The 14,328-nt window shown below is 34.4% G+C and overlaps 1 protein-coding gene across 1 annotated transcript in view; it reads left to right on the forward strand.

The window, feature by feature from the left end:
* LOC136037850 (leucine-rich repeat neuronal protein 1-like) overlaps positions 1–14,328 on the forward strand; it is a 31,698-nt gene extending 17,370 nt beyond the window's left edge. Inside the window, exons 2-3 of the mRNA XM_065720695.1 lie at positions 5,571–7,348; positions 13,197–14,328. Coding sequence (XP_065576767.1) covers positions 5,571–7,348; positions 13,197–13,441 — 2,023 coding nt within the window. The 3' untranslated portion in view covers positions 13,442–14,328. The remainder of the gene's footprint in view (positions 1–5,570; positions 7,349–13,196) is intronic.

The raw sequence follows: 14,328 nt of genomic DNA on the forward strand, positions 1-14,328 counted from the left end.
TTTATTTCAGTATATTTTATGACAAAACGCCTGATCATTTAACCCCTTGTAAATTCACAAGGAATTTACCCGAGAAAAAACATTTGCTTCTGATCAAAGGCGTTTCCAAGATTTTTGTTTGAGGGGGGATTACTTTTTTTTGGGATTAGGCTCATTTTTTAATGCATTCTAATTCAAGGGTTTCACTCGATTCTATGAGAAGAAGAAACAGAAGATTTATACTAAAAAGAGCATTTGTTAGTTCCGATTCTTTCAGCGTTCCAAGCTTGGTTCCAATTTCAGGGACACAGAAAAACAGTAGGAACAAGTGAGCTGTTTATTTTTATGTTAAAAATATTGTGCAACTATTCTAAATTTTATATTAAATTCTATTCTAAATTATATTAAATTATATTATATTAAATTCTAAATATTAGGCCATCAGTTGATGAAATTAGTTTCCTGGAATTCATTTCTTCGCTAATTATTCTTTTAGCGCCCATTCGGAAAAGAGAATGCCCCAGTGCTAGAGAGGCGGGAGTAATCTTCACTCTTGCATAGTCCTCTAATTTCCATCCGCCCGGTGTCATAAATTTTTTGCTCTCTCCCATTCCCAAAATTTAGGAAAATATCTTTCTTAGGTATTTTGACTGAAAATTCCTTTTTTTACCATGTTCATTAGAAAAAAAATAGAACAACAAAGTAAAATAGTCTAGAACAACAAAGTAAAAAAGTAAATAGAACAACAAAGTAAAACGTCAGTAACAGAAGGTAGTCTATAGCTCTAATACAAAAGCATTCTTTTTTTGCGTTTTTCATTAAGATTCACCGATGTTCAAGTCTTTACATAAAGTTCATAAATTTCCATCTTCAAGAAGGGAAGAAATCCAGTCATCTCCCTTTATGATGACCATGATCATCATAAAGATGATCATCTTTATGATGACCCCGGTAAAATTCCTGTTCTATCGCTATCTTTTGAATGATGCTTTTGCTGGACAATTGCTATTATATGTGAACAACAGACCTTAATTTAAGTACATATTGGTTGTTTTATCAGTATATGAAGCAGTTTCTTAGAAAGAAATATAGGACATGTTCTTTCTTCTTTTATTAAAATTATTTCCCTCTTGTTTAATTTGATATTGATTCTTTTATAAGATGTTAACAATCACTTTCTAAAGTAAGAAAAAATTCAAACACTATAATAATTGCGCAAACAACAAATGATATTAAGTATAAATGCAAACTAAGAAATCAACTGAAAAAATGTTGACTTATTAAAAAATAATTATCAACTAAATCCATTAACGCTGTCTATTCGTACTAAAACTATTATCTTGCTCCTTCTTTCCTCCCTGCACGCATGCCATAGTGAGTAGAGAATAGGGGGGAGGGGTACCACCCATCAAGTTTCACTTTTCATCATGTTATTACTATTAGATTCCCCCCACCCCACCCTCCTAATAAAATAGACTAAAAACTATTAAATCCTGGTGTACTTGCTTATTCGCTAATGCCATCTGTATAATATTATGCCATCTAAAACAAACATGCAAGTTTTTTCTGACCTCGGGTGACAACATGTGATTTATATAATTAGTGGAAACAAAAAGGGAAATTAACATCTATAGTTCTGAATAATTAATATTAGCCATTTCTTTTTTTTTCTTAATTTTTTTTTTATCTTCTCAATCTTGACCTTATTAACTAAATACCCAAAAAGTCTGTAATATATTAGTATCCTATTTGGCAAGCGTTACGCAAGGGGGCATTAAATCCTGAGATTCCTGAAAATCTTGAAATTTTATTTCAACTTATTCTGAAGAAACAAACCACTATTTAATTGCAAATTCTTCGATCTTTTTTTAAGAATTATATTCCACCAGAATTTAAAATTAGATCACCCCAAAAGTAAAGGCTTGGAATAATGAAATAGTATAGAATTACATTTTCAGTTAGTGAGAGCATTGGGGATCAGAAATTGAATTAAAAAAAAACAAGTTTTTGCAACTGAAAGTCATGAGTAACATTAAAACTTAAAAAGAATAGAAATTATTACGTATATGAGGGGGTTTGTCCCCTCGTCAATACCTCGCTGTTTACGCTAAAGTATTTTTAGTAATTCCTAAAGATCTATTTGTTCTAATTAAACAGCCTTTGTGATTCAGGGTTCATTCTTAAGAATTGGAGAAAAATTCGAACTTTAGCGTAAAGAGCCATATATTGACGAGGGGGCAAACCCCCTCATATGACGTACATGACAAAGTTCGCCCTCTCGTCATTACCTCGCTCTTTACGGAAAAAAGTTTGAATTTTGTAAAATAATGGCCGATATAAGCAATAATTTGTTCGTGTTGTTTTCCGGCCGATCTTAGCATTTAATTTTACCTTAAGCACCTTCATAACAATGATTTTTATGTGATAATAAACCAAAGATATTGTATATGTTCGGTTTGTGGTTGTTATTAAATAATAACAAAAACTATTTTTTTCCAACTGAAAGCAAGGAATAGCATTAAAAAGTTAAAACGAACATAAATTATTGCGTATATCTTTTAAAGATCATTTCTTTTATTCATTTCGGTCATTTGAAAATTGCTCAACTTGTTACTGTCATTTTCGTAAAAATTGTTTCGACTGAAATGACAGAAAATTGAAAATTGATGAGAATTGAAAAATGAATGAAAATTGATGTTCGCTATATGCTTTTAGCACCGATAAAAGGAAATGTATGAAAACTGAAACTAAAAAAATCAACAACCTAAAACGAAGACTTAAAAATTTTCAATAGAAACAATGTGTATAACTATTTTGTTGGGGGGGGGTATTGAGTTACGCGGTATCTTTCGATGGAGGAATTTTTCACGGAGAAGAAAATTTCTATTGGATATCCCAGCATAATTTAAAAAACGATCAGAAATTAAATTAAAAAAACAAGTTTTTACAACCGAAAGTAATGAGTAACATTAAATCTTAGGAAGAATAGAAATTATTACGTACTAGCTGTTGGGGTGGCGCTTCGCGCCACCCTAACACCTAGTTGGTGAGGGCGCTTCGCCCCCCCAAGCCCCCCGCGCGCGTAAGTCGTTACGCGCCATATTAGTTACGCGCCATTGTAGTTGTGTCCCTGTGTCCCACCTGTGAATATAGATAGATATATATATATATATATATATATATATATATATATATATATATATATATATATTTATATATATATATATATATATATATATATATATATATATATATATATATATATATATATATATATATATATATTTTTTTAACTAAGTAAAACTTGCGAATATACAACATTCTTGGCTTTCCCATTGTCTGTTCATATAAATAGATTGTCAGGTTTACCGACTCTTGAACATGCTACATATACTTGTCCATGGGAAAAACAATCTGTATTCAGATCTATACCTCATTATTCTAATGATTGCCCTTGAGCTTTGTTGATGGTGATTGCTAATCGAACATTCCCTGTGTCCCCGTCGTCATTTATATATCCCCCTGTGCCCCCCGGCGTCCCCATTGTAGTTGTGTCCCGGTCGTCACTTATATTCCCTGTGTCCCGGTCGACATTTGTGTCCCGGTGTCCCAGTCTGTAATTTCTCTTTGAGTGTCGCGGTCGTCATTTATATTCCCTGTGTCCCGGTGCCCCGATCGTCATTTTTGTCCCGGTCGTCATTTGTGTTCCGGTGTCCCGGTCTGTAATTTCTCTTTGAGTGTCCCGGTCGTTATTTATATTCCCTGTGTCCCGGTCGTCATTTGTGTCCCTGTGCTTTATCGATGGTGATTGCTAATCGAACATTCCTTGGGTCCCGGTCGCTTTCTCTTTGAGTGTCCCGGTCGTCATTTATATTCCCTATGTCCCGGTGTCCCGGTCGTCATTTGTGTCCCGATGTCCCGGTCTGTAATTTCGTCAGTCGACAAACATGACGTCAGTCGACACAAAAGCATGACGTCACTCGACAGACATAACACATAGACAACTTTTTTTATATATATATATGAGGAGGTTTGTCCCCTCGTCAATACCTCGTTGTTTATGCTAAAGTGTTTCTTTGTAATTCAAATTATCTATTTATCCTAATTAAACGGCCTTTGGGATTCAGAGGTCTTTCTCAAAGAATTGGAACAAAAATCGAACTTTAGCTTAAAGAGCCAGGTACTGACGAGGGGACAAACCCCTTCATATGACGTATATGAGAAAGTTCGCTCTCTCGTCAATGCCTCGCACTTTGCGCTAAAGTTCGAATTTTGTAAAATAATGGCCGATATAAGCAATAATTTTTTCGTATTATTTTCCAGCCGATCTTAGCATTTAATCTTACCTTAAGCACCGTCATAACTATGATTTTTATGTGATAACAAACCAAAGATATTGTATGTTTTCGGCTAGTGGTTGTTATTGAATAATAAAAAAAAACAAGTTTTTTCCAACTATAAGCACGGAATAGCATTAAAACTTAAAACGAACATAGACTATTACGTATATCTTTTAAAGATCTTTTCTTTTATTCATTTCAGTCATTTGAGAATTGCTCAACTTGTGATTTTCATTTTCATAAAAATAGTTTCGACCGTTAGGTCGAATAATATCGAATTATCGAATGATAGTTTGGCCGTTTTGTTACTATGCCTTACAAAATTAGTTCCGCAAATATCGCTAATTTAAATTGCGCGGGATAATCTTTCTATGGAGAAATTTCTCGTGGGGGAAGGGAATTTTCCGTGGAGGGGAGCTGAATCTCCTGACACTCTTTAAAAAGGATCAATAATTAAATAAAAAACAATTTTTTCAAATGAAAGTAAGAAGCAACATTAAAACTTAAAACGAACAGAAATTATTACGTATATTAAATGGGTTGCCTCTCCTCAGCAGCTCGGTCTTACTCTAAAGCTTCTTTTTCAACTTTTAAAAGAGGCTATTATTCTAGTTAAGTAGCCTTTGTGATTCAGGAGTCATTCTTAAACAACTGAACCAATAATCAAGCTCAGGTTATTCTAAGGTTATTATTAGTTTTAAAAAAAAGGAAAAAGTAATATATATAAATTTTGCTTTAATTATTCATGTGCGGTAAGCCAAATTCAAAACTTGCATCAATTCAAAAACGTTCGGAAATTAAATTCGAAAAACATGTTTTTTTAACTGAAAGTAAGGAGCGACATAAAAACTTAAAACGAATATAAATTATTCTGTATATGAAAAGGGCTATCCCCTCCTTAACATCCCGCTCTTTACTCAAAGTTTATTATTTCAAATGTAGAGTTGTGACGAAGAGTCAAACTATAGCGTAAAGAGCGGGGCGTTGAGGAGGGGACAGCCCTTTCCATATACAGAATAATTTATATTCGTTTTAAGTTTTAATGTCACTCCTTACTTTCAGTTAAAAAAACTTGTTTTTTTTTTTTTAATCATATTAAAAATCGCATTGTCACCACGGAACTAAAGGGAAGTAATCTTTTTCTATTTGATATATATTTTTAAGAAAGATTATATGATAGGATAATGTATTTCTCTATACCGGAATAAAGAAAGTGAAATATTTCGATATTCAGTTTTATTATCTTTTTAGGATGATTTGGAAAATCATTTTGCTATGCTTGGTGACAACCTGGCAGACAGTGGCTGCACAAGCTCAGTCGCAGTGCAAGGGAGAGGTTTGGAGAACAAACTGCCCTCTTCACTGCTGCTGCATCCTGAGACTTGGCCTCAACTCAAGTGTTCATGTGACAGATTGCTCTTCAAGACAACTTTTAACAAGCCCAATCCCTCCTACCTACACTGAAGAGTTCATCCTTACCAACAACCTGATTAAGGATCTTGGAGATAAATTGGTACTTTCAGAGACAGTTCGAGTTCTAGACCTATCAGAAAATAGGATAAAAACGTTACGACGCGGTCCTTTGTTTCGTACCTGTGGTGCTGTGGAGGAGTTGAATTTGGCTAAAAATGAGTTATCTACATTATTTCGGTATTCTTTGGATGGTCTTACAAGATTAGTTGACTTGAACTTATCAGGAAATAAAATCAATTATTTCGAGGATGATTGTTTTAGTGATTTGGAAAATTTGAGACATTTAGACTTGGAACTAAACACTATAGGCTCCTTATATCCAGAATGGTTTAATGGGCTGAACCATCTTGAGATGCTTAATTTAGCTCATAACAGAATTCACCATATTGGAAAACAAGCCCTAAAAAGCTTAGAAAATTTAAAAGTTTTGTATCTGAATGGGAATCGTATCAGCACCATTGATCCCGAGGGCTTAAGCGGATTAAATTATTTGGAAGAGCTTTATCTGAATGGTAATTTATTACTGCAAGTTCCAAATGCTGCTCTTGAAGTTGTTCCGAGCTTAAATACCCTGTATTTGGACCAAAATCCAATTTCAAAGCTAACATCATTTTCATTTTGTGAACTAAATCTTTCTTTTATTGGACTAAATCATATGCCAGAGCTGTCGATTATTGACGCTTTAGCTTTTTATAATTTACCCAATCTTTCCATTCTGGAAATAAGAAAGAATCCAAAATTGACATTCTTCGATCGAGATGGAATAAGAAATGTTCCTAATCTAAAGAGGCTTGATCTATCAGACAATAAACTCCTAGGAATCTCCCGATCTGTGTTCGACAGCCTAGCAAACACCACTAAGCTATTACTCGAGGGCAATCCATTTATATGTGATTGCAACGCCCGCTGGCTACGACAGCAATTTGAACAACAGCCAAGAATTGACGGTGTTAATCAGTTGATATGCAGTGATCCAGTTTCTTTAAGGGGCGTTGCAATGAAAGATTTACAACTGAAAAAGATGGAAAAGGACTGTAAGCCATATGCTATTGATTTCATGCTCAACAAAACAATTACAAGAAAAATTGGAGACACACTGACGCTGGAGTGCCGTGCGTTAGGTATCCCCCCTCCTGTACTTCACTGGGTTCTACCAGATGGTAGTATAATAAACAGTTCATCAAATTTTGTGAGGATTCGATTGAAAAATCCTGGAACACTTATTTTTACGCATTTAAAAGCAAGTGATTCCGGAAGCTATACATGTTTAGCGGAAAATGCCTTCGGCTTTTCCAATGTCTCTGTATCTCTTGACGTTAATAGAATAGACATATTGCTCTTTTCGACGTTAGTATCATCAACGTATGTGACCTTGGTTTGGAACGGAACGGCCAGGAATATCTTCCCAAGCTATCAGCTAGTCTACCGACCTCGTTTCCTCTCTGGAAATGCAACAAGTGTTTCTGTAAGCTCCATTCGCAAGTCATTCACAGTAAATGGTTTACAACCCTCGACAGATTATGAATTCTGTTTAAACTTTGAAGAATCAAAACAAGGTAAGGTCATTACTATGTATCTTGGAGAATAGTTGAAAGTTCCTAAGTACAAAACAGATAACAAAAGAACTTGGTTTTTCTTCTCTCCGTACCAGGAAAACTTTTTATTTGAATAGAAGAGAGAAAAGTTAGAACTTAAACAATTTGAAGTATTTTTGATGAATTTTTACTCACTTATAAATCTACAAGTATATTTTTTTTTATAATATACCAAGACAGCTCGACAAATTGCACTATAGCACTGCGTTTCTTAAATATATCTCAAAATCTTGCCCAAATTTTGAATTTACCGACTGATCTCGTTGACGCCTATGATATTGAAATTAAAACGCTCCATAAAAAGTACGTCTCTAAGACACACCGTGGACACAAAAGATCCGCTTTGTCTTTTTTTTTATTTATTCGAAATTTCATTTACTAAAAATAAGATGAAAAAATAAGAGACATTGGAAATATATTGGAAATTGGAGATTTTGGACCCTTCTCCTGGAGAAAGTCCTCCGAAACCACCTTCCTTAATTTTGGTCATAAGCTAAAATAAAAATTATAGACAATAACGTATCTTGTAAATTTACATTTGACTTTAAAAACCTAGTAGTACAAACAATTACACTCTTTTGTTCCAAATTAAAGAAAACAGAAAGAATAGATGACAAAATTGACAAGTATCAGAAGTACCTTAGAAATTTGTGATTTTGGACTTTACTCCTGGAAAAACTCCTCCCATAACCCCTTCCTTAATTTTGGTCATAAGCTCAAATGCAAGCTATATATAATAAAGTATCTTGTAAATTGATATTTTACTTAGAATCCTAAAAGTGCAAAAAAACAAAGATGAACTCTTAACATAACACGAATTTATACACTTCTGTCAAAAAAAAAAAAAAAAAAAAAGCTGCAGCACATGGCATTTGCACTGAAAATGTCTGAACATCTTTGGTTCAATTTCAAATATTTTGGTTAATATAAAATTAAAATTATATATTTTAAATATATAAATATATATTATATATATATAATATAATATTATATATTATATAATATAATATATTATATATTATATAATATATTATATATAATATAATATATTATATAATATATATTATATATACAAATATTATATATATATTTTCTATTAATTTTAATTTCACAGCACCCTGTGGCTTCGATCTATGCAAAAATACAGAATTACTTAAAAGTAAATGTTCCAAAAAATAGTGAACGGTTAAATTTTACTGGGAAATATTTAATTATACTTATGCTAAATATACCTAGGCTAATGTAACTAGAACATATGTAACTGTACTAATTATTATAATAATTTTAATGACTATAATTTATAATTAGTCCTATTTAAAATAAAAGTTATCCAGCGTCCCCCCCCCCGGAGGGACGTGTGGGCCAACTTAAAGTACAATTATTCTATAAAAGACTGCTCATGTTTTTTTTTATTCTTATCTAACATATTGGTTATATTTTGAATATCCAGTTTTTAGTTTTACATTTACATGATTTTGATAAATCCCAAAGTTAAAACGTTTAAAATGTACAGAAAAATAACATTACTTAGGGAGTTTCACAAACGGGGGGATTTGCACATCCTACAGTGAGTTACCTAATCTTTCAGGCTTACCCTATATTATTTTAAGTACCTTCAAGAGGGAACCCCTGTGGAAATTTTCCCTGTGGAAATGCATGTGAAAAATAATTCCTTCTTTTTGTCTAACGATAACGCTTGGTTTTCTGAAATTGATTTATCCCAGAGGGACAAATCAAAGGGGAAGGGATTGAGACCCTCTTCCCAACACTTCTTTCACAAACGGCTTCTAAACGCTATGCAAAAACCTGATAGTTCAGTAATTACCCTTGTCTCTTTTTAATCAGGCTTGCAACTAGGCAGGGGAGGGGGGTTGGGCCACTACCTGATGCTCAAAACAAAATATGTATTTTGATTTTTTTGACATGTCCAATATTTTCTTCAGTTTTCCAATTGAAAATTAATTTCAATGTTTTTCATGTTTTTCTCCTCCCCAAAATAAATCTGTCCGTACAACCCTGGAAGAAATACCGAAAGACTCGAATTTAATCTTTAAAATGTATATTAAATGCATAATTAAATGTTAATTAAAATGTATAATTTTTTGTATCAATAATTTGCCTATTAAAAAGTGAAAAACTACACAAAAGCGTGCAAAAATCCACCCTTCCCCGGGATACAATTCTTAATCTTACACCCCCACCTTCATTGACGTACTTAGCCCCTCGCTGCTGTTACATCCTAGTTAGTGACACATCACTGCACAGAGTTCAGATTAATAGATAATTCGACTCGGTTCTGTTTGTTTTGGTGGGCTTTTTTGAGCTGAATAACCTCTTCCTAGCTATGTCATTTATTACAGGTTGACTCCTCATTGTAGTAAAATATTTTTAGATAAGAATCCATGGTGAGTCACCAGCCTCGACATTACTTTTGCAGGACATCAACTCTTGTTGATAGGAGGATTCATAGGAGAATATCGGCAAGTCTGGGAAATGATGTAGTGACAAATGTAGTGTAGTGTAGGGTCTAGGATTGCAAAAAGCGTACTTTGAACTGGATGTCTCGGGGAATTCTTACTCTCCAGTTCTAAGCCAGCTTAAGGGACTTCTATATACTTGAGAAAAAATTATTAGTCTCTTACTAGTGCTGATGGGACACCTTGGTTTTCTTGAGACAATAACAATTCCAAGGACTTACATAACATAAAAATCGCCAAATGGAGTTTTATGACGTTGGAAGACAACTATCGTATTGACAATTTGTGTGAAAAATTCTTGCAATACACACTAGACTTATTTAGAGTTACAGAAACTCGCCTCCCAGGGTTAGGAAAACAAAATTAGATGACGAGGAATTTATTTAGTCAGACAGGAAGGATAGGGTATAAAGGCTGACAATAGGGTTCAAAAGGAATAGGGAAACTTCTAAGTCTTGACTGTTATCGGATTGTGTTAATATTATAATTCTAGTTGCTCACTATACGAAAAAAGTGTAAGGTATCAGTGAAAGTGGTATATGACCCTGACCTTGACTGAAAGAGCAGTGACTCAGAAGAATTTTACCCATAGTTACTAGAAAAGATAGGCAATATTCTAAGTAGAAATACAGTATTTTTACTTGACTTACTTACTTGACTTAGATATCATGCCCGGCGCTGCTCGGCACAGAGAATGACGTCTTCCCCCTCCATTCCCTTCGGTCCAGTACGGGTGTTTGTACTTCACTCCGTCTGATGGCTGCCACGCCAGAAACTCGGACAGGCTGTCAAATTATCGTTTCCTTGGTCAACCGCGGGGTCACTTCCAACCAGCTTCCATAAGGTTAAGGTCAAAGGTCGTCTTAGCTGGTACGTGCAGGGGCATTCGAGGTAGGTGTCCGAACCATATTAAGGTACTTTCACCGTTTCAGCTGCTTCGGTAGAAAACCGAGACTGTTTGGTGAGCTTCAGCAGCTTATCATTTCTCATGAAATCAAACCACTTTAGACTGTAGATCCTTCTCAAGCTCTTCGTCTGGAATACATCGATGGCATTTAGTGCTGCGGTTAATTCATGCCATGTCTCAGCTCCGTCTGGCATTAAAGAACTGACAAAGGCGTTGAAAATCCACGGTTTAGTTGAACAACTGATGTTTAGTTTTCACCAACGGTGACGGTTCAGCCTGCCCGTGGCAGAAGATGCTTTAGATATCCTTGCTTTCAGCTCGAAGAGAAGTGATATGCCTCAGGAAATTGTAGAATCCAGTTAAGTGAACCTTGGGACAACTTCAATGCCAGCTGTTCGGTCTAAGCTATGAATAATATTCCGACATCGATCCAGCCAGACCATTAAGAAAAGTTTTCCGGGGACTGAAAGCTGAGTTATTTCATTGTAAGTCAAGCAGTCACTTCTAGAGCCTTTCCTCTTTCATAAGGGGATAATGACTCCCATCCGCAAATCTTTGGGCATTATCTCAGTTTGCCAGATAATAGAGAACAGAGTGTGGAGGAATAAAAGCATTTGTAGGGCCTCCATATTTCGGCAGTTGGAGCTTAACCCACATATAACACAAGTTTTATTATTCTTGAGTCTTTTAACAGTATTTTTGATTTCTGAGGGGCTGAAGGGCTCATCTGGAGGAATATCTGCTTCAGGTCTTTGACTGCCAGACTGGCTGAGACTATCAGTTGGATGGACAGACGGGCTGGTATTACTTAGGTGCGAGTAGAAGTGGTCCTTCACTGCCCAAGACAGGAACCTTCATCAAAAAGAATTGTCCCATCCTTTAATAGGAAAGGTCCCAAAGTAGGAGTTTCATATTCTGTAGGATTTTGGAAGCATGAACAGGCTACCCATGTCGGGTAGTATATGGCTTTATTATGCTAAAACATAACTTGTGACATTTGGTCGTCTAAAAAGGGTTAGGTCTACTATTAAATCAAACTTTAGCGGTAGACCTATTATACAGGAATCAAAAACATGCAGGTTAATTCAAAAATGTAGTAGAAGGGCAAAAACACCCATTGAGAAATTTCGTACCCCTAAACATGAAATTAAAAGTTTTGCGTTGTGCATTTCGCTAAGAATTACTATCAATGGAAAGTTAGCTCTTTGAGTTCATATTAATTAACAACCTGTCAATTTGTTACGGAATATTGGCTGCATGCATTATTCGGACCACAGAGTTCCATTCTGAATTTTTGGGATTATTTACCATTCGTAGGCTGAATGTAATTTAAACAGTCTTCCTTTTCTCCTTCTGTCCCCCCTTTTTTTTTCTTTTTTTTTTAATGTGTTTGTGCTGTTGCATTGGTGATTTCTCTTTTCGTAATATTAGTGTCATATAGCTTATTTGAACAGTTTGTGGTCATGTATAAAACCCCTTAAGATTTTCCAAAAATAAAAAACTTAGTTTGAAGACAGATCTGGATACACACACTATCATTTTTTTTTATTTTGGGAACTTTTAAATTTCAGGCAAGTACGATAAGTGAAGCCTGTACTGCACTTCATTATCCATTTTCAATAATTATTTTTGCTTTAAGTCTTCATTATAAAGCGACAGCTAGTAAAAATACTAGTATATTTATTTATTAAGAATGTTATGAACGCATCTCCCATTTATTTTAAAAATTATTAAAAAGTTACAACAGATGAGGAAAGGAAAGCCCAGATTGGTTAAAAGGTCATTTTATAGTCTTAAGGTAGGGAATTTCTCTTTATTTTGATCCAGGTTTTTGATTTATTTGTTTATTTATGTTTTTTTTTCTTTTCTATATGTAGTTTTTTCTCTATGATTTTCCCCTCTTGTCGCTTTGGTATTGTTATGATTTTCTCGTAGCAACGTTATTGATTTCATCCAGGAGTTCAAATCAGCCCCATGAGCTATATGCTCAGGGCTGTCAATTCACAAAAATGTAGGATGAAGAAAGGATTTTCATTCATTTTCAGAAATTTTTAGAATATTCATTCTCAGAATATTCATTTTTAAGAAATTCATTTTTAGCAAAGATGGGATTGTTTTTTGCAATTTCTTCAAATCAAGATGCAAAAAAAGGTGTTTTTTCTAAATTAGGGGTGTGGAGGGGGGAGAGACTAATTTTTGTTTTTAATTAAAACACCTGAATAGGTACTTCAAAGAATTTAGGGGGGTTAGTTGCCCCCTGTCCTCCCAGTGTACAGCCCTCTATATTCACTCTTTCAGGCAAAGTTTTCAATTTCTTTTGACACATTATAATGTTTTTCACTGAACCTTATCTATCTTGAAAAAAAAATCTGCGGTGAAATTGCTCACATAAAATAAAGCTATAAAAAACTAATCTTTGTTTCAGGGGTATTCATCGTGTTGAGTTGTACACAAGCCAGGACTCTAGGTGGGACTGAAACTGTGGGAATATACAAGCCCTCTTTTGCCCCAGTAGTAAGAATCTTAGGGGTCATATTCGTCCTGGTCATGGCTACATTTTTGTCAGCATTTATTACAAGGAAGTACCGTCAGAGGTTATATAAAAATCCAGATAAGAGGAGCATTTCACTGGATAACTTTAGCCGACCTTTGATACCTGGAGGAAGTTGACTAGAAAGGAAAACCCGTGACAGCGTCCGTCCACTTTTTGAAGAAGAAGACGAAGTTGATGATTATGATGAATTGTGCATCGAATTTAGGGACAAAGAAAGATATTAGCAGAGCCCTAGAAAAGAACTGATGGGCTTGTTAAACTATTACTATGGTACGCATTTTTGATCAAATCTCGTGAATTTAGTTTTGTCAGCAACCAGGTGAATGACTTTGTGCCATTATTGTGTCAGAAAATATTGATTATTAATTCGTGGTTCTGTAATTTCGTAATATCATCACATAGAAACAGAGTGCTGACATGGGATTCAATTTTAGCTTTCTTTTTCTATTGGCTTAAAATTCCAATTAAGAACCAATCATGATTTTAAAAGGGGAGGCTAATCCCTTGAAAAGAGAATATAAATGTGTAAAAAGAAAAAATTACTTTTTCGAGTTATTCTGTCATTTTTGGCCCAATGTAATGATCAAGAATGTAAAGAAATGAAAAGAGAGTCAAAAGAGAAATGGAAAAAAAGAAATGAAAAGAGAGATAAAACTACAAATAATATTTTGATTTATGTCTTAAGCTTAAAGGCCGCTTCTACATTTGTTACTAATAGGAACTAGGAAAGTGTATCAAGAGGTAAATGGGCCCATGCGCATACTTGTATATTTATTAAACCTAAGAAAGAAATCAAACACACAAAAAAATGATGCGATAGGTGAAATTCGTCGATTGCGCCAAAGATTAATTTTAGTTGTCTTTATGTTCATGTGTGTTTTCAGTGGTTTCTTCCATGGCTGCTACCTTTGTTTTGAACAATTTAAACATAAATTTCCTTTGCAGCCACTGTTTTGTAGAAAAAAAATACTTACTTGCTAAATAAATGTCAAATTGTAAATAA

Source organism: Artemia franciscana, chromosome 17 (assembly GCF_032884065.1).
Source record: "Artemia franciscana chromosome 17, ASM3288406v1, whole genome shotgun sequence".
In the NCBI taxonomy this organism is placed as follows: domain Eukaryota; kingdom Metazoa; phylum Arthropoda; class Branchiopoda; order Anostraca; family Artemiidae; genus Artemia; species Artemia franciscana.